Source organism: Macaca mulatta, chromosome 7 (assembly GCF_049350105.2).
Source record: "Macaca mulatta isolate MMU2019108-1 chromosome 7, T2T-MMU8v2.0, whole genome shotgun sequence".
Lineage (NCBI taxonomy): Eukaryota > Metazoa > Chordata > Mammalia > Primates > Cercopithecidae > Macaca > Macaca mulatta.
This window is the reverse complement of record NC_133412.1, coordinates 148884232-148906181: the sequence shown is the minus strand read 5'-3', so window position 1 is coordinate 148906181 and position 21950 is coordinate 148884232. Positions and strand designations below refer to the sequence as shown.

At 39.6% G+C, this 21950-nt stretch overlaps 1 protein-coding gene across 50 annotated transcripts in view; it reads right to left on the bottom strand.

Annotated features, from left to right (window-relative positions):
* The window catches only part of TTLL5 (tubulin tyrosine ligase like 5), a 290959-nt gene that overhangs the window by 255350 nt on the left and 13659 nt on the right, over nucleotides 1–21950 (bottom strand). For all 50 annotated transcript variants that reach the window (XR_003731645.2, XR_013396464.1, XM_015144156.3 and 47 more), the window contains exons 4-6: nucleotides 15535–15617; nucleotides 13579–13685; nucleotides 7189–7319 (exon numbers count right to left, since the gene is read on the bottom strand). Coding sequence is in view for 48 of the 50 variants with exons in the window: in XM_015144156.3 (XP_014999642.1) it covers nucleotides 7189–7319; nucleotides 13579–13685; nucleotides 15535–15617 (321 nt within the window). In the remaining 2 variants the exon portion in view is untranslated. The remainder of the gene's footprint in view (nucleotides 1–7188; nucleotides 7320–13578; nucleotides 13686–15534; nucleotides 15618–21950) is intronic.

The following is a 21950-nucleotide window of genomic DNA, read 5'->3' as shown; positions in this document are numbered from 1 at the left end:
TTGTCACAAAGAACCATCATGAATCCTTGAAATTCCTACCTCTGTTAAATAGAGGACCTCAGGCAAACAGTGTCAATGTAAGCCAAAATCTAGATCTTATAATACAGCTACTCTCCTTAAATATTTCCTCCAAGCTTATAAAAAAAAAAAAAAAAAAAAAAAAAATTTGCCTTAAATCAAGCAATGTGCCAGTGGAGACGAAGGACAATCATTTACAAGCGATTAAAAGGTACGATGTGTCCTGTTCCTTTCCCAGGTTCAGCTTTACACTTTAAATCCCTTTGGATCATGAAAAGAGAAAGCAGACAACTGACACTAAGCCTCCCAGAGGCTTGCAAGTGGTCTGAGGAGAAGCAGCTCTGTCTTCCACTTAGGTAGTGTCAGAAGTCAGGGGAGAGAAGCAGGCTAGAGCTCTCAGTGCTGCTGATTCTCACATCCCAGACTGGAGAGGGAGCACTGGTGCCAACTGTGCCTCTTCCACTTTTGATGAAATACGTCAGGTGGCAGCAGTCGTTACTGTTTCAAAGCGAGATGGGCTGAAAGGTAAAAACTGAGAGAATTTTTTTTTGGTATTTTTCTTCAATGAAAGAGGAGAGAAAGGGTAGTGTGGGGAAATAAATCAAGCAAATGCAAATGTTTCTGAGCAGATCTCACAAAGACTTCCTTTTTCCAAATTGCCTAGGTTGCTGTGCGCCAAGATATCAGTACCAGTTTATCTAGAATACAACAGTATAAACCTAAGAAAGTTCCCTATAGTTTCTGCTCCTCTGATTAGAGTTATTAAGAGGCAAGTCCTTTTCTAGGGCTCTAATATCAGAACAAGACTTTCAGACACTGGAGTCCTGAAGTTTTGCACACTTCCCTCTACACTGCATTTGGGCCTATACCAGGCAGGCCTTCAGAAGGAGCTCTCTAGGCTCAGCTCCTTTTCCCAGATGACTTGCCAGCAACTACTCGTCTCCTTTTCTTTCCTCTCCCTCTGACATGAGCCAGTCTCTTCAAGGCCTCCCAAACAAACTTGACTTTGTCAATGCCACAAACCATTTCAGCAGGAAGAAAGAAAGAGATCTTTTGTTCACTCTCCCCCATATTCCTCTGCCTTTTCCCTTGATGCAGAATTAACAGAATTAGAAAAAATTTAATGTGCCGCACAGAATTTAAAACTCTGTGAGCAATTCTACTTCTAGAACTATATCCTCTAGTTCTACTCACACATGTGTAAAATACTGCATATATAAGATTTTCAATGCTGTGTTATAACAGCAAAATATTAATTAAATACACTACAATGCATCTGTATGAAGGGTCAGCAAACTATTTTTGTAAAAAGCCAGAGAACAAATATTTTAGGCTTTGCAGGCCATGCAGTTTCCGTGGCAGTTATCTAAGTCTGCAGTTGTAGCTTGAAAGTAGCCACAAACAATATGTAAACAAAGGGGTGTGGCTGTTTACATAAAATTTTATGTATGAACACTGAATTTCATATGATTTCTACACACCACAAAATTTTATTCTTCTTTTGATTTCTTTCCAACCATTTAAAAATGGTCCTTAGCTTGTGGGACACACAAAAACTGGCAGAAGACCAATTTCACTCAAGGGATATAGTTTGTAGACATCGAATCTACACAATGGAATATTAAGCAGACACACAAAATAAGAATGTTATTAATGAAGTGATATGGAATGATCTTGAAGACAGCCTGTCAAATAAAAAAAAACAGTGCAGGGCAATGTATGTTATATATGCCCATCTGTTTATATACACACACAAGTTATTTGCTAGTAAATGCAAAGAATATCTCTAGAGAGTATGTAAAAAACTAGTAATGCTGATCATCTCTGGGGAGGAAAACGGGATGACTGAGGAACAAGAGGAGAAAAGAGACTTTTCACTGATGATTGTTTTGGAATTTCTTTTGTACCATGGGAATATATTACCTTTCAAAAAGTATAATTTATATAATTTTAAAGTCCTGCTATAGAAGACATATTTATAGTTATATATGACAAAAAAAATAAATTTCCATAAAGTGAGGCCTGAATATATGTATGTGTATTCAGTTTATGCATTTTTTTCACTTTGCCATTTTCCCCAGATACTGAGCAGACTGAACAGAATGCCTGAGCAAGAAGCTATTAATATTAAAACAAAACAAAAAATAACAACAGTTTCCAAACGTCACTCATTCAATACCTCTAAGTATCTAATCTGTGTCTATCAGTTTGCTAGGTGTGAGGCGCACAGTGATAAAAAATACAGTCTTTACCATCATGAAGATTAGACTAGCCGAGAAAACAGACATTGAACAAGTAATTACAGACAATGAGAGTTATAAAAAGGAAGTACAAGGTTCTATAGAAATGTCTAAGAAAATGACCAGGCTAGTTATTAACAGGCTCACTCACAACTGTAATCCCAGCACTTTGGGAGGCTGCAGCAGGAGGATCCCTTGAGGCCAGGAGTTCAAGACCAGGCTGGCCAACATAGCAAGACTGTTTCTACGGAAAATAAAAAAATTAGCCAGGCATGGTGGTGCGTGGCTGCGGTCCCAGCTACTTCTAAGGCTGAGGTGGGCAGATTACTTGAGCCCAGGAATTTGAGGAGACAGTGAGCTAGGATTGCACTACAGCCTGGGTGAGAGAACAAGAACCTGGGGAGGAACGGGAGGGAAGGTGGGGAGGGGAGGGGACAGAAGGAGAGGGGAAGGGAAGGTAGCGCAGGGTAGGGCAGGGTAGGGCAGGGCAGGGCAGGGCAGGGCAGGGCAGGGAAGGGAAGGGAAGGGAAGGGAAGGGAAGGGAAGGGGTCAAAGCTGTCTGGAGACAGTACCCTCTACTTTGTGAACTAGGCTTATCAGAAGTTAATGCTTTTGGCTGGGTGTGGTGGCTCACGCCTGTAATCCAGCACTTTGGGAGGCCCAGATGGGTGGATCACCTGAGGTCAGGAGTTTGAAACCAGTCTGGCCAACATGGTGAAACCCCGTCTCTACTAAAAATACAAAAATTAGCCAGGTGTGGTGGTGCACGTCTGTTATCCCAGCTACTCAGGAGGTTGAACCAGAAGAATTGTTTGAACCCAGGAAGCAGAGGTTGCAGTGAGCCGAGATCGAGCCATTGCAGTCCAGCCTGGGCAACAGAGTGAGACTCTGTCCCCCCAAAAAAATAAGTTAATGCTTCTTCTGGTGCTTCACTATGACTGAAATCCTAAATGTTCTTGAAATTGTAAATATCAAAGACTTGTCTTTCATGCTAGTCTTTTCTCCTTGATTTGTGATATTTTCAGAACAAGGATTGTTCTCTTTTACAGGTTCTAAATATGTGGGTAGGAAGCAAGAAAAATCAGGGGCAAAGGCCAGGCAGACTTGCTCAGGAGCCTCTGTTTCAGGATGAAGATGTACTAAACAGGTTCCCCAGTTCTTTCAAGTGCTTTCCAGTTCCTACAGTGGCAGCAGGCTTGGTCTAACAGAAACAGCAATGAACCTGGAGTAGAAAGATCTGAGTTGCAATTCTGGCTTTTCAAGTATATGACTCTAGAGGTAATGTGCTTAAATCATCTAGTCTTACCTTTAAAATGAGATTTTAAAAATTTAGCCTGATTTGCTAAGATCTCTTATAACTCTAAAATTGTAATTCTACATATTTACCCATTGCTTTGAAATCTAGTCATCTGTAATTAGTTGGTGGACATGAAAATTCACATGTTAGAATCATTTCTCAGTCTCTCTTAAAACTAGAGATGGCCATAGAGCCCAATTCTGGGGAAAGTTTTGCTTTTATGATACTGGTATCACCCCATCTTCTTCTTTGTTGCTTCTTTCTTCCTTCTGCTTAGAAAGCTGTCCCCTTGAGGGGAATGGCTAGAGTTGGCAAAAGAGCTTTAGTCAGCGTCTTCAGGGTCACAGACCTCTAATTCTATTCTACTAAATACTGTAACTGGCAGTGATGGCACCAGGAGCCTAGATAGACCAGTGTACCATGTATTCCAACCCCTACACTCAAGTTACTGAGAATAGTTTGGGGAGTACCCAGGCTTTCACATCTCTGGAGACAGTGATTGGTCTCTAGGTTATATCTTTACAGGTTTTCTCTTATTAGAACAAAAAGCTATAAATTCACGAGACCACCTTGGCTGTTGTCTCTAGTGTTTTTAGGCAATCCTCATGTCCAATCCTTATCAGTTCTCTTTCAAAGGCCCTGCAGAGGCTATTTCAACCGCTTTCTGCCTTTTTAGACACCCACCCATTCCTAGGCCCCTCACTCCTGGCACAAGACCTCATCAACCTGTTCACCAAGAAGGCTAGGAATTTGTAACAAACCTATTTACCTGCTTTCCTCTCCATCTAAAATGTTATCTGGGTCATCAACTTAGTCTTATTCCTTCTCCTCTTTCAGGAGACACATGCCCACTTCTCTTTCTAATGCCTACCCTTCTACTTGGGTTCTTGATTTAACCCTCTCCTGCCTCCTCTGAGACCTCATTCCCTTGTTCCTCTTCAATCTCCCTTTCCTCTCTGATTCTCTGTGGTGCTGCTTCTTTTTTTCTCTCCCTTAGTAATCACATCCATCTCCATACCTGTAGCTTCCAGAAACTACATCTCTGGCCAGAACTCAAAGCTGCTCTTACAACCGCCTACAAAACACACTACCTGGATGCCCCATCGAAATCCAAATCCATCCCTTGTCCAAAACGTAACATTCCTCTTCCCCTTTAACAGCTCCTCCTTTGCCTTCCTGGTTACATTCCCTGGTAAAAAACCCAATGATCTTCCTAGCTTCTCATACTCAAACCTTAGGATGCCTCTTTGACCCCTGCCTCACTTCCCATACACAGGCAGTCATGTTTGTTCTCGCACTCTTTCTACTCATACCTATCCATTTTATCCACATCACTGCAGTAACCTTCAAAGAGATCACCATTTTCTTCTCTCTGCTTCTGCCAACTCATTTCACATAGTTATTTTTCTAAAGGCCAGTCTGTTTATGGTGTCCCTTTCCTTCCAAAAAAACTTCCTACTGCCCACACTCAAGCACTAGAGGGCCAGAACATAATACTATTAATTAGTATTATTTTAACTAATACTAATTAATAGTAGTTATTAATAACATAACTACAACTTTAGTTAGTAGTTAAACATAACATACTAAAAGTAAAATAGTAAAACATAGTAAAAACATAGTATTAATATAGTTAGTAAACATAACTACTACTAATAATACAAACATAGCCTGAAATAGGAAATAGTATTAAACATTTATCAAGCCACCCCTATCAGGCACCATCCCAAGTGCTTTCCACATATTAACCTACTTAAATATCTTGACAACATTATAAGGTCAGCACCAGCAATACTCCCATTTTATAGATGCGGACATTAAGGCGCAGAAGTTGGAGTAGCTTGGCTAAAGTCACATAGCAAAAATTTCCTTAACTACAAATTTGCAGCTTTGAGTGCATTGAAGCTCAAAGTTCATTCATTTAATTAGAGGTCTATGTGACCCACTGCAGAGCCATCTGTGGGCAGACAATGAATTGCCAACCAATGGCCCCAGCCAGAGCAACAAATGCTATTAGATAAATGGTGAAGCAGGCGTTCCTGATGAACTGCTGGTCTCCTCTGCCAAAATATGGAACAATTCACTAGGTGACCCAGAGAGACTGGCAAGCCTAACAGGTTAAAAGAATCAAAAGTCAGGAAGTCTAGAGATAACTCTCTCTTTTCCCCATGCTACTTCGTCTATCCATAAAACAGAAATAGTCTCTTTCTTGGACTTCTTGGGAGGAAAACTGTCCTCTCTGTGCGTCTCACCTGATGTTCCTCATGGGAGAAGTGACTTCTCTCACACTGGTGCTACTGGGGAATGGTCACTGCATGCACGCTGCCCAGTGCCATTAGCAATGAAGCAAAGAGATGAAGAGCATGGCCTCTGAAGCCAAACTGCCAGTTTGAACCCTAACTCTACCATTTGCAAACTGCGTAACTCATGGAAAGTTTCTTAACCAAACTGTACCTTAGTCGCCTCATCTATAATACTACCACAGTAGAGGTGCCACTTAAAAGAGTGCCTACCAGAAAGGAAACATTCAGTATTAGTTATTACCACTGTAATTTGGACTTTCACAAGAGACCTGCCTCACATCTCATCTGTACTCATGTCTCTTCTGTGCACTAAGCCTAGTGAGTCAGGCTCTGCCCCTGTGGAGGAAAGCCTGAAACCAGCCCAGTGCCTCTGCCTGGCCTGGGTGGGTAAGTTCATAATGATGCAAAAGAAATAAGAAGCCCACTTTAGATCTGGATCCAGGCCATGTGTTTCTGTATCACTTTACCAGCCATACAGCTGACACTTAGATGCCTATTTGGCTCCCATGTGTATTTTTTTTTATTAGTCTGAACTCAAAGGGGAGAGAATGTGACTAACTTGTAGCTCCAAACCCTAACATCCAAAGATATGTGATATCTCTACTCCCAGAGAACATAAATTACACAAGACTAGAAATCGAGGCTGAAAGAACGTTTCTTAAATGGCAAGGGAAAAAGGGATACTGAAAAGGAAGCATGTATAATTCATATGTAGGAATATAAAGTATCCTCACAGGCCAGGTGTGGTGGATCATGCCTGTCATCTCAGAGTTTTGCGAAGCCAAGAGGGGAGGATTCTTTGAGCCCAGGTGTTCAAGACCAGCCTGGGTAACAGAGCGAGATCCCATCTCTACAAAAAATTTAAAAATTAGCTGAGCCTGGTGCTGCACGCCTGTATTCCCAGCTACTTGGGAGGCTGAGGAGGAGGGATCACTTGAGCCCAGCAAGCAAAGAGTGCAGTGAGCCGTGATCGTGCCACTGCGGTCCTAGGCTATAGAGGGAGACTCTGTCTCTCTAAAAAAAAACAAAAAAAAATCCTTACATAGGCACCAAGTCATCAATAGAGAGAAGGGACATCAAGCAAAAATACGTAAGGGGCATGCTTATATGATGCCAACGTGTCCTTACAAAAATAATACTGACAAGTTTATCGAGCATATCAGAATAAAAATAGTTTTTAAAGTTACCTCTGCAACTGTTTTACTAAAGAGTCACAGTTGTCTAAGGATTTGGAAAGCCCTGATTGGTTGACACCTTGAGGCGGCTTTTGGGGTAAATATTCCCCAGGTTCAGTTGCTGGGGACTGGGGCATTCTCTGTCAAGCACTTACTACAAAATTCCGCGTACTCAGCTGGCAGGAGGAAGGTCTGGGGGAGGATGTGAAAAGCCTTGAATCCATGTGTATGCTGCATTCGAATAATGTTTTTGTACAGTCGGTCCTTCCGGGTAAGTTCATAAGACCTAAAAAATCAAATAAGTAATTCCATTCAGTAAACCATGACTCAGAATTTTCCTGTGCACATTCTAAAGAGTTAAGAGTTCACAGTCTTAGACCAGTTAGTGAAGACAGTATTATATCCTAAACATATCACTGTTAATCCAAAGGCTTATTAATCATTTTTATCAAATGGGTTTTTTGGTCAGATTTTTTTCATTAAGATAAAATCTCCATACCATAAAATTTGCCCTTTTTAACGTGTAATTCTATGAGTTTGGACAAACACATACAATTATGTAATCACCACCACAATCAAGATAAACAACAGTTTCAACATCCCAAAAAGTTACCTCAAGTCCCCCTGTAGTGGACCCTCCCAATCACCTCCAGCCCCTGGGAAAACATTCATTTGTTTTCTGTCCTTATAATTTTGCCTTTTCCAGAAAGTCAAATAAGTGGAATCGGACAGTGTGTATCCTTTTGAGACTAGCTTCTTTCATGGAGCACAACCCATTTGAAATTTATCGTTGTTGTTGTATGTATCAGTATTCTGTCCCTTTTCTTGCTCAGTAGTAATCCACTGTATAGATGTACCACAGTTATCCATTCACCAGTTGAAGGCATTTGGGCTGTTTAGTTTTTGGAGATTATGAACTGTTTAGTTTTTGGAGATTATGAACAAAGTTGCTATAAAGCATTTCCATATGATTTTTATATGAATGTACGTTTTTGTAAGTTTTACTGTAAACGTAAGTTTTTATTTCTTTAGAAGTGGGACCACTTCGTTGTTCAGTAAGTTGTTTTAGTTATTTATTGTTGTACAACAAATTACCTTAAAATACAGCAGCTTAAAATCACGATAAATATTTATGACCTCATAGTTTCTGGGGCCAGGAATGTGGGAGTGAGAGAGCTACATAGTTCTGTCCCAAGGTCCTTTATGAGGTTACAGTCAAGATACTGGCCAGCACTGCAGTCATCAGGCTCAAGAGCAGATGGAAAACCCAACTTCCAGATGGCTCATCACTCATATGGGGCTGCCTGCTTGCAGGAGGCCTCAGTTCCTCCCCACATGAACCTTTTCATAAGGCCAAGTGCCTTCAAGATGTGATAACTGGTTTCTCCCAAATCAAGTGATCCAAGAAAGTGAGCAAGAAGCTGTAATGTCTTTTACAATCTAGTCTCAGAAGCGACAGTCACTTCTGTCATATTCCACTAGTTAGAGGCAACTCACTAAATGTAGTCGACACTCAAGAACAGAAAAATTAAGCTCAACCTTTAGAAAGCAATGTCAAAGAATTTATGGACACATTTTACAATCACCACATAAGTATATGTTAAACTTTATAATAAACTGCCAAATGTGATTCTGAGGATATTGGAAAAACAAGCTCCGTTTCTCCTGCTATATTCTGAGATACTGAGGAAAAATCAGTGTTTTTCCTACTCTGTAATTTCAATTCAACATAATCACTCAACACTGTAGACACCAAATGTGTGTGGGGTTTCCCCACACACAAAGCAAGCAATCTTGCAGTGGGTGTCTTCTAATTCAACTCAATTTTGACCCTACCTACCTGGAGATAGTGTCAGTTCCCACAAGTTGAAGGCTCAGTCCCACAAAACTGCCTCCCACTTCCAATGCCAATAGCAAGCCCCAAGTTGTTTTACCTGTGCTTCTAACCACCTGGCTATAAATAGGGGTCCCTACAACTCCCTCTTTGTGTTCAATTAATTTGTTAGAGCAGCTCACAGAACTGAGAGCAACACTTATGTTTACTGGTTTATTAAAAGGGATATTACAAAGGATATAGAGGAAGAGATGCACAGGGTGAGGTATGAGAAAAGAGGCGCAGAACCTCTATGTGCTCTCCGGGCACACTACTGGCCAAGAATCTCCACGTGTTCTGTTACCCAGAAGCTCTCCAAACCCAGTCCTTTGGGGGTTTTACGAAAGCTTCATTACACAAGCATAATTGATTGGACACTGGTGACTAATTTAGCTTTCAGCCCCTCTTTCCTTCCTGGAGGCTGAGGTGTGGGCTGGAAGTCCTAAATCTCTAATCACACCTTGGTCTTTTCTTGTAACCAGTTCCCATCCTGAAGCTACCCAGGGACAGCCAGGCACCAGTTAAGTCATTAGTATATAAAAGGACACTTCTCACTCTGGAGATTCCAAGGAGTCAAGGAATTATATGTCAGGAAACACGAGGAAGACTAACTACATATTTCACAAGATCACAGTTATCCAGAGTGGCTATACCACTGTGCATTCCCGCCAGCAAAAGTATTCCAGTTGCCATGCATCCTGGCCCACACTCAGTGTCTTCTGGTTTTTGTTTTTAGCCATTCTAATGGATATATTGATACTTCGTATAGTTTTAATTTGTATTCCATTAATTACTAATGCCACTGAGCATTTTTCATAAGCATCTTTTATTTGCCATCCCTGTATCTTCTTTGGTGAGGCATCCATTCAGATATTTTACCCATTTTGAAAAATAAAGTTGTTTGTTTCCTTATGATTGAGTTTTAAGAGTTTGTTATATATTCTGGACACAAATTCTTTATCAGTTACGTGTTCTGCAAATATTTTCTCCAGTCCATAGCTTGTTTTTTCATTTTCTTAACAGTGTCTTTCAAACAGCAGATATTTTTAATTTTTAAAAAGTCAAATTTATCAATTTTTTCCTTTTATGACTGTGCTTCTATTGCTGTATCTAGGAATCCTTTGTCTAACACAAGGTTGCAAAGGTCTTCTCTACTCTGTTTTCTTCTATAAGTTTTACAGTTTATGTTTTATTTTTAGGTCTATGACCCTTATTTCAAATGGGTTTTTAAAAATTGATTCACAAGTATAAAAATCTATTCTAAAACAGATTTCAAATATAAGTAAACAACAAAAAAAAAGTTTGACTATTGATAAATATACCCAAAATTTCAGGTTATAAAAACCGAACCTGTGAAAGAAATTCTAGCTCCAAAAGCTTCAACAAAGTCTGTACTATTCACTATTACAAATCATTATAAAATATTTTAGGAACCCTGTGTGTTTTACTTTAATGGAATCATGATTCTCTAATAGTATAAAAACATTTGGATTAATCAGATAGTGAAAAAAACACCAGTACTCCAACTAAAAGCAAGCTCCCAGACCAAAGCATTCTGGAAGTTTTTATACCACAGGTATCTACAGATGTGACCTTCTGAGAAACACAGCATGGCAAAAAAAATTCTGAGTTAATTCTAAGTAGAATGTAAATTGAGAAAGATTAACTACTAAAACATCAGAATTTCTGAGATGTTTTCTTAATTTGTTTTTAGGGGGAAAAGCATTTAGCATATTTTTTTAAAAAGACTGTCCAGGAAAATCAAACACATGGTTATCTAATTCATATTGATAAATCTATTGCCATAGCAATAACTGTCCAACCTCTCATGTAACTATGTGGAACTCATATCATCACTAGCACCACAGGCCTGAAATGACCCTCCTGGATGGGACGCAAGACAAGCCTTAACTTGTCTTGACCCAGGTTAGGAACCCCATTGAGAACTTAACTACATCATTGAGTGATGGATATAGAAGAGGCAAAGTTATAAAGAAAATCAGGAAAATTAGTGCCTTAAAACCAAGGTAGTAATTACTATTATATCAGGGGTACATTCTTGTGTACAGTACTTCGAAAAGGCACTTTGGTTAGCCTCGACTGGACTCACTGGTCTATGATTTGTTCCACTCCTTCAAAATCAACTAAGAACCTTTGTAGTAATCATTAAAAACTTATTCAACCTGTTCCACAGTTCAAATTCCTTTCTATGATTTCAAAAACTGCTTTGTTAAATCTAGGTACCACAAACATTTCTTTCTTATCTATGGCCCTCTTCTGAAATCCAGAGCAGAGGCACTCAATTTTTAGTGTACATAATAAGAATCACCTAGAGAACTTCCTTAAAAATGCATGTGAGACCCAGGTCTCACCTCTCAAAATTCTGGGATGAAGCCCAGGATTCTGCATTTTAAACAAACACCCCAGAAGACTCTGATACAGACAGTCCAGGACCCACACTAACTGCTGATTTAATCTACAACAGTAATTTCCTAACTTCCCTGTTACAAATTACCTCAATGTTTTTTAAATATATAGCTTTCCAGGTACATATTTACCTGGAAAGGTAAGGTACCTAGAAAGTGCTTAAATATGCACCTTCTCTGGAGATGGTAAATTCCATGAATCTGCAATGGGACCTGAGAATGCATATTTTGCAAAAGTACCCTAGGTAATTCTTATCATTAGGGAATTAGAAACACTGAACCAGAGGGTAAAGAAAAGAATGCATTCTCCCACAGATGCCCCACATCAGTGGTTTTCAAACTTCTTTGCTTGGTACATCCTAGAATTTGGGGAAACTATACACCCTCTTGCATGTTTAAGCTGACATGTAAGATTTTTCATCATAAATTTAAATTGTTCCAAAGAACCTGATGAATGATAAATATTACATTAAGACAAAATTATAACACCAATCTTTTTTTTTCTTTTTCTTTTTCTTTTTTTTTTTTTGAGACAGGGTTTCTCTGTGTTGCCCAGGCTGGAGTGCAGTGACACAATCATAGCTCACTGAAGCCCTGACCACCCCAAACTCAGGTGATCCTCCCACCTCAGCATCCCAAGTTGCTAGGCACATGCCACCATGCCCAGCTAAATTTTTTTTTTTTTAGAGCCACGGTTTTGCCATGTTGCCCACGCTGGTCTCCAACTCCTGGGGCTCAAGCGACCTGCCTGCCTCGGCCTCCCAAAGTGCTGGGATCACAGACACGAGCCGCTGCACCCAGCCAACACCACACTTTTAAGTATACTGAAGGGAACCTAAATAACATAAAGATTCAATACCTCATTTTTTAAATGTCATTAAAGGAAAAGCTTTCTGTCAGTAAAATTCTCACTTTTTAAAATATGCTTTTTAATGAAGTTAACATATGTACAGAAAAGTATACAAAGTACAAGGCAGGGCATGATGAATGTTGACAAAGTGAACACACCTGTGTAACCGCCACTCAGGTTGTGTATAGAACATTCCCAGCATACCAGAAAAGCCTCCCTTAGACCGCCACACAGACACTAACCCTCAGTCACTCTTGTTTGTTATTCTTCCATTTCATTTCCCACAAACAACAGGTTAGCCTAACATATTTAATACTTGTCTTTTACATCATATCATACCTTCTCTACAGCAAAATTACACATAGGAATTGAAATATAATATTTTTAATTCCCTGTGATCATAAGGCTATAACTGTTTATATATACATAACTGATTATCATTCCAAGTATTGTAGTATACAATTCATCCAAACACCAATGACACTCAATTCTGTGAACTCCTTCCTAATAATACATCAAAAATCACAAAATGATCAGTCATTAAAATTATGTTTAATGATCAGCTAATAGCTAGATTATATCATCCTTCAATTATTTTAAAAACAAAGAAATAGAAACTACCATCATGCAAAAAGGATTTGTTATGCTATTACTAGAATTCAATTAGACACGAATTTTTTTCTACCTTTCTTTGGAACCCTGAAAATTTCTACACCTAAGGACAACATACCAGACTAAGATTCTAGGTGAGCCATTCTTTAATAAAAGTGAAAAAACAGTAACTGTGAAGGGGAAGTAAGAAAGGCAAACCCACCATCATGAGGTACTCCCAAGCAGCTCAATTTTAGGAAAGAGAATCAGAAACTATCTCCTTTAAAACCATCCATGTCTATATAGCCCTTAGAAAGTGTTCACGCATGCTCAGGGATATGAACACAACAGTTTGATTTGCAGAGTACTGTTCTGTAACAGAAAAATTACTTCTGGCTGGGCGTGGTGGCTCATGCCTGTAATCCTAGCACTTTGGGAGGCCAAGGTGGGCAGATCATTTGAGGTCAGGAGTTTGAGACCAGCCTGGCCAATGTGGTGAAACCTTGTCTCTCCCAAAAATGCAATATTAGCCAGGCATGGTGGCGCAAGCTTGTAATCCCAGCTACTGGGGAGGCTGAGGCAGGAGAATTGCTTGAACTCAGGAGGCAGAGGCTGCAGTGAGCCAAGATCATGCCACTGCCCTCCAGCCTGGGTGACAGAGCGATACTCGTCTCAAAAAAAAAAAAGTCTTCTTCTACTTTATTTTCTTCTCCTTCTTCTTTAAGGACATTAGTTACCTCTGCTGGCTACATGCCCCAACATCACGTACCTTTAAATGAAGCAAAGCAGCTACAAAGAGTATTACCTGGGAAAGTGATTAACTTTTTGTGCTTCAGAGAGGGTGCGCAGTAAGAAGGGTTTCAGGTGGGATCCTGTCCACATTAGGTTATAGTCAGTGCTGCTTGGGTGAACCTGAGGGCAGACAGAAAGACAACAGGCAAAAAAACATCAGAGATACCCCTTCTCCAGGAAAAGCAATGGCAGAAAAAGCCACAGTGATTTTTTCATCCATAGTGTACTCATGGGGGTGGCCCAATTAGTACATGAGCCTAGTGAGACAAAAGCAGTGCATCGTAGAACAAGTTTAAAGAATAGGAGGGTTGGGCAAATCCCAGATGCAGAAACCAAAATAAATTAACCCTTCTGTAGAAGTCCATGATGTCTCTTAATATTCTTGTATTTCTTTCTCAGGCTGTCCTTATCCTTGCAGATACTGAGTATGAAGTGCTGATCAGAGATAAACCTTATAGGAGTACACCAACTTAGAATTCACTCATTCATCCATTAAAATTCTTTTGTCCATTAATTCAACAATGAGGCACCATGTTAAGTGCCAGAAATAAAACAGCAACAAGACAGGATACAAACTGGTATCAGAACTTCCCTCATGGCCAAGTGTGGTGGCTCATGCCTGTAATCTCAGCACTTTGGGAGGCCGAGGTGGGAGGATCGCGTGAGCTCAGGAGTTTGAGACTAGCCTAGCAACACAGTAAGACCCTGTGTCTACAAAATAAAAATTTTTTTAAATTAGCCAGGAGTGGTGCCATGCACCTGTAGTACCAACTACTTGGGAGGCTGAGGCAGGAGAATCACTTGAGCCCAGGAGTTCAAGGCTACAGTGAGCTACGATTATGCCACTGTTCCCCTGCCTGGGTAACTCAGTGAGCCTCCGTCTCTAAAAATAAAAAAATATTAAAAAAAGAACTTCCTCAAAATGTCTCTTACAAATCTCAAGCGAGGAACCAGACGTTTATCAATTGTCACAAAGTATCTATGGTGGAAGTCTGTTCAGCCTTTTCGCCTGTCCTTTTCGATGTTAACATTCCAATCTTCCAACTTTCTTTGGAGAATGACTTACTCCCTGATTTTCAAGAACCTGCCAATCACCCACCCATCCCCTCCCACAAGGAGTGGATCCAAACCCAAGCTAGGCCAATCATTCTATCTCTAGAATGTGATTTTTGAGGAAGGAAAGGCAAAAGGACAATGAATGGAGTCCAGCCATGTCCATGGCAGTGCCTTGAGAAGATGATCCTCAAGATTCCTGTTCCTAGATCCCTGGGGCTGTCCTGGTCTCTCTCCTTCCAAATGCCTGCCTTTTCAGCTTTTTCTCTGATTCTGCTGGTCCCCTCTGCACACCATTCTGAAAAATCCCTTTTGGTTTTTTTTTGTTTGTTTGTTTGTTTGTTTTTTGAGACAGAGTCTCACTCTGTCACCCAGGCTGGAGTGCAGTGGCGTGATCTCAGCTCACTGCAACCTCCACCTCCCAAGTTCAAGCGATTCTCCTGCCTCAGGCTCCTGAGTAGCTGGGACTACAGGTGCACGTCACCACGCCCAGCTAATTTTTGTATTTTTAGTAGAGACAGGGTTTCACCATGTTGGCCAGGATGGTCTCAATCTCCTGATCTCATGATCCACCCGCCGTTTCAAGTTAAACAAAGTCCATTTCAGTTGCCTGCAATCAAAGAACCTTAACTGGGTATCAGACAATTCCTTATGGGCAACTGTGCCCCTAGCCCAAGCCCAAGAACAAGCAAGAAAAAAAATTTTTCTGAAATCATCTGGAAACATTTCGCATTTCCATGTATCGCAAGCAGAAACTGGTAAAGCCACTCTGAAATTCAGTCTGAGTTATGGATCATCACTAAGCATTGGTCCCATGTACTTCCTAGAGCCAGCCCTGTTAGCTGGTAAAGTCAGTTAGGTGGCTAGGATTTTCAGCTTATGAGCAGATCAGGTGAGGTAGTAAAAATAAACTTACTTCATGAAATCCATGGGCTGTCAGAATGCTGCGTACTAGGCGACTGTCCGTTCGTACAATCTTATAAGACAAATGATAACGTTCTAAAGAAAACCAGAATCAAGTTCAGTAACTGGAAAGTTCATTGTAAAAATAAAAATAAACTGTAACATGGTAGCTTAATTATACTCAATAACATTACATGCTACCATTAAAACGATTACAAATAAGTTGAGCATATTTTGGACCATGAGTTCTTAAAATGAGACTCACTGGAGGTCATTAGACATGGATGGGGAAAAAAATCGCACCTTGGTTTTCACTAGTTTCTAGATGAAATTTAACAATGGCTTCAATTAGGATTTTAAGCAACAAAACAGGAAGTATTAACATTATCTGTGACCCTGCCACCAACAGACAGACATCAGATATTTTAATATTATTTTACAGTTATAATTATCTCAAAATATCACTTATTCTCATAGTATTTAAAAATTATAGTAGTTAATAGACCTTCACTAGATTGTGTTATTTAATACACTAATAAAAAAGCACATGTCACAATTTCTTAAAAAATATTTTCATCACTGTATTTCAACACAATGTATTTCCTTTGTAATTATTTACTTTTTTAAAATCTATTTTAAAATATTCTTCTGTGAAGAGGCCCATAGGCTTCTCCAGACTGCCAAAGGGATCTATTGTACCAAAAAGGTTAAAAACCTCTGCTCTAGATAGCCCTCTGTATCCTGTAATGCTGATTACCAGTACATCTTAGACCAGCGGTTAGAAACTGGTAGCCCAAGGATGAAATCCAGCCTGTAGACATGGTTGGTTTGTTTCTCATGGTGCTCTAAAAACAAAATTGAATTCATTGCTTAGCTTCTGAAATGGAAAGAATTCATATAAAACTCTAGATTTCTAGGCTTCTCTTAAAAAACCTGGAAACCTGGGGTTTCTTCTCTCCAATGGCAAGAATCTGCTGGAGAACTGCAACTGCCCCATTTGGGTCAGGCCATACTCTTCAGTTCAGCACAGGACCTGGCCTGCTTCACTCAATCACATTTCCTGCCAGGGTCAAGTAAGCGTTTGTGCTTGTGACCACTATGGGAGAGGAAAGTCTGAAACCATGTGAGATTTCAATATATTTACTCTGGACCACTGAATTCGATCTCTTTCTATGCACCACTACTAACTGTAAAAAGTTAGCTAAGAATTCTGCAGAAGAATTTTTTTAGAGGACCTCATATTGAACGATTCCTGAATTGAACAATTCTGAATGATACAGACACTCATGGACAGACTCTAGAACAATATTCAGCCTCTACAGTCAAAGACAACAATTTCTTTTTCAAGTTTATGTGAAGATATTCATAAATCTCTGCTGCTACTTACTCAGCACTGGCAGGAACACCATGCAAAGCAGACACAGGAGGATTAACATTTAAACTGTCAATCGCTTCATTCTTTTCATTCTTGTGGCAAACTTTCAAAGTCAAGTAACAGTGTTATCCCAATGATCAGTCACTATTACTTTGTCTTTGCAGTATCATTATAAGAAGCACTGCAGAATCATATGGGAATAACAAGACAGGCTTAGAATATCTTCCAATGTCAAAAAAGGGAAATACTCAAAAACTGATTAGGGACATGTCAATAAGAGCTTAAAAAGGCTCTCGAGGGCCAAGTTTAAGACAATTTGAACATAAAAATGAATAGTGACAGAGATAGATTATAATGTACTTATAAAAGAATCCATGTATTCACACTGATAAGGAGTTGAGAGGGAATATGGGTTTTCTTTCGCTGCTGTGACAAATTATGACACATTTGTTGTTGTAAGGCAAATTTATTGTCTTACAGCTCTGTACATCAGAAGTCGAACACAGGTCTCACCAGGCTAAAACCAAGGAATTGGCAGAGCTGTGTTCCTTTCTGTGGGCTTTCCTTCCCTTTTCCATTCCTTGCCTTGTGGCTTATGGTCCCCTTCCTCTATCTTTGAAGTCAACCATGGTTGGGTGTAGTTTTTTTCACATCACAACACTCTGGCCTCTTCTACTTCCTTCTCTCACTTTAAAAAACTCTTGTGATTACACTGGACCCAGTTGGATAGTCCAGGATAATCTCCTTATCTTAAGGTCATTTGATTAGGAACTTTAATTCCATCTACAAACTTAATTCACCCTATGCCATGTAAGATAACATATTCACAAATTCTGGAAATTAGAAGGTAGACATCTTTAAGGGACCATTATTCTGCCTACCACACAAGAGAAAGCTATTATTTACAGAGAATCCAGCTAATAAATGTAGAAGGAAAGATAGAAATGAAAAATCACCATTTTACAAAAACTATAAGAGTAAATGATTCAAACAAGAATCAGTGGATACCAATAGGGAGAGGCTATTAGGGAATAGGACACGCATACATCTCAAAATATCTTACCAGAGGATGCTTATAACAAAGGGAAAAGGCACCTTTACAATGAAGCCATCTGGTGAACACAGTCTTAACCAAATGATTAAATGTGCCATCACCAATACTGCAAAATAATGGCATCACATACTTCCAAATGTTATACACTGGGTGATACAGTTTCACTAAGCAATATTCCTTACAGATTTTTAAAAATCTGAATTTAAACATGTAGGAACCATCAAACATGAATAATAATCAAATTTAAGGATATCTGTAAAACAAGCAGTCTAGAATATTTAAAAATGTCAATGTCATGGATGACAAAAAAAAAAAGTCAAGGAAATGGCTGTACAGTAGACTAAAGAAATATAACAACAAAATGTAATATTTGATTGGATCCTGAATAGAAAAACAAAAAACCACTATAGAAGACTAAATTGGAACAATGGGGAAATCTGCATAGATTAGATCTATGGATTAGATAATATTTTGCCAGTGACAGATCATTGTGCTTATACAGAATATGCCCTTATTCTCAGGAGTCACAAGCTGAATAATGTATTAGGGCATGCAATATTTTACTAATTCTCAAATGCTTCAGAAAGAGAGAAGCAAATATGGCAAAATGTAAGTAATTGGTGATTCTATGGAAAGACTATATGCGTTCATTGCACTATTTTTGTAACTTGTCTGAAGGTTTTTAATTTTTCTAAATAAAATGTGTACAAAAATGAAAAACTATCCGGTCCTCTCGTTATGATAACCATGATCACTAACATCATTTTTGCACATGAAAAGTCAAAGCATTATATCAGCCACACAGTGACTGCTAGAAATAAGGACTGAACCCAATGCTGTGCATGTTCTGCAGTGCTTGCCCCTCAGTGCCCAGCCACAGGGGAGGTGATCAGTAAGGTGTGTGAGAAAATAGAGAACAGTTACATGGGGAATGAGAGACAAGGGGGAATAATAACACATCTGGGCATGGTGGCTCATGCCTGTAATCCCAGTACGATGGGAGGCTAGAGCAGGAGGACTGCTTGAGACCAGGAGTTCAAGATCAGCCAGGGCAACACAGCGAGACCTTGTCACTACCAAAAAAAATTTTTTTTTAATTAGCCAGGTGGAGGGGTGGGCACCTGTAGTCTTAGCTACTCAGGAGGCTGAGGTAGGAGGACTGCTTGAGCCCAAGAGTTCAAAGTTACAGTGAGTTATGATCACACCATTGCACTCCAGCCCAGGTGGCAGAGCAAGACCCTGTCTCTTAAAAAAAGAGAGAGAGACCGGCCTGGGAAACATGGTGAAACTCCATCTCTATTAAAAATACAAAATTTAGCCGGGCATGGTGGTGTGCACCTGTAGTCCCAGCTACTCGGGAGGCTGAGGCAGGAGGATCACCTGAGCCTTGAAAGGTTGAGGCTGCAGTGAGTCATGATCAGGCCACTGCACTCCAGCCTGAGTGACAGAGTGAGACCCTGTCTCAAAAAAAAAAAAAAGAGAGAGAGAGAGAAAGAGAATAAGTATGTCTCTACAGTCAAACTAGGGTTCAAACCCTGGTTCTGCTTCTTCCCTGTAGCCTTCAATAAATTGTTTAATTTCTCTATGATCAATTTCCTCACCTGTAAAATGGAATTGATAATAACAGTAGTTACTGCATAGGATAGTTGTAAGCACTAAATCAGTTAATACATGTAAAGCTATGAAACAATTATTCTACATAGCATAAATTATTTTCATATAGTAAAAAAAATACATAGTAAAAGTCATTAGTATATGCACTGTACATAATTAATGATATATTTTATATAGCAAATTAAAAAATTAAAATGGGCCAGGCATGGTGGCTTACGCCTGTAATCCCAGCACTTTGGGAGGCCAAGGTGGGAGGGCTGCGTGAGGCCAGCAATTTGAATCCAGCCTGAGCAACATAGGAGAGACCCTGTCTCTACAAAATATAACTTAAAAAATTAGCCAGACATGGTGGTGTATGTCTCTAGTCCCTGCTACTCAGGAGGCTGAGGTAAGAGGGTTGCTTGAGACCAGGAGGTCAAGGCTGTACTAGTGAGTTGTAATCATGCCACTGCACTTCAGCATGGGTGACAGAGCAAGACCCTGTTTCAGGAAAAAAAAAAAAAAAGTAAAATGCTATTATTATTATTTCTCCTACTCCTCCTAAGATAAAAGAAAAATACAACTGCCACCACACTCAGTGGCAAATCTGATTCTTACAGTATATAAGAAGTAAGCAGTGACAAGCCACTTCTAATCCATACCACCTAACTCTAACCCAACTCAGATACATTGAACATGCTCCAAAAGAGTAGTGCAAGAAAAGAAGGGTGGAATGACAGAACGCAAACATCACTGCTGGAGATTTTCAGTTCTTATATACTCTGTGTCCGGTAGTCCTCTGTGTGCAATAAGGCTGGTGGGTAGTATATTTTAGACTAGAGGTTATAAATTGGTGACCCAAGAACCAGACCCAGTCTGCAGATGTGGTCTGTCACTCATGACGCTTTAAAATAAAATTAAATTAGTTGCTAGCCATTGAAAATTGGAAAAATTCATATAAAAATCTAGATTTCTGGGCTTCTCTTAAGAAACCTGGTAATGATGGTTATTTTTATGTGTCAACTTGACTGGGCCACAGGATGCCCAGATACCTGGATAACATTATTTACAGGTATCTGTCAAGGTATCTCCAGAAGAGATGAGCATTTAAATACAGGGACTGAATAAAGCAGACTGCCCTCCCAAATGTGAATGGGAATCATCTAATCCATTGAGGGCAAGAATAGATCAAAAGGGTGATTGGTTGAGCTCCCTCTCTGACTGACTGGTTGAGCTGGGACATAGACCTTCTCTGCCCTCGACACCCCTGGTTCTCAGGAATTCAGACTCAGAGTGGAATCTATACCACTGGGTCTCTAACTCATAGGCTTTCAAACTGGACCACCAACTTCCCAGGGTCTCCAACTTGCAGATGGTAGATAAGGGGACTTTTTAGCTTACAAAATTACATATACCAATAACCTTATAACAACATTCATTCCTCCCTTCCCCCTCCCGGTCTCCTTGTATCCTATTGGTTCTATTTCTGTGGAGCACCCTGACAAACATGTACCTGGGCTTTCTCTCCCATAACAGGAACTCTGACTAACATGCCTAGGCTTTCTCTCCCATGACAAAAGTCAAATGGAAGATTGCAACTGTAAACTGAAGCTGCCCAACTGCCTAAGAAAGAACCACCTCATCCCATGTTTTCTTCTGTATCAAAACATGAGGCAGAGCACAGTCCTCCTTGACTACTAGCAAACTGCCAAATACCCTATTTCTAAGCCTCTTAACAAGCATCACATCGGTTCCACCACAGAAAAGACCATAGCATTTCCTCTTCTCCAACCACTCACATGTGCCCCTAGAGGCAACTTGAAGTGCTAGGACCCCTAGCAAGTTCCAGGACTGACCACAGCAGAGCAAATGAAAACAAACCAATAATCTAACTGTCAACACAGCCAAGTACCTAGAGAGTAGTGAAACGCCTTAAAGGGTTTAAACAAAAATAGCATGGGAAATCAGGATAAAGATAAAGCTGACATTTTTGACTTGTACAACACAAAAATAACTCCCTTAATGGCAACATAGTGTAGCTGTACTCTAGTATCAGAAAATTAGGTTACCTAGGATTAGGATTAGGATATCTGGGCTGTCGAATATGTGTGACTAATAGCACTTGAAATGTGACTAGTGGGACAAAGGAACTGAATTTTTAATTTTATTTAACTTTAGTTAATTTAAATTTAAGAATGAATACTTGATTCAGTTACTGGAAATCCTATTTTAAACAATTTGCCTGTGGGGAGGGCAAAGAAACAATTGAGTAAATGAATTTACTTTTTCAACTATAAAAGTTATAAAATCTAAATATAGACCTAATATTTCCAATGAAAATTTTGCAGCAAATTGAGATGCTCTGTTATGTTAAAATATATACTAGATATAAAATATCTTATTTATT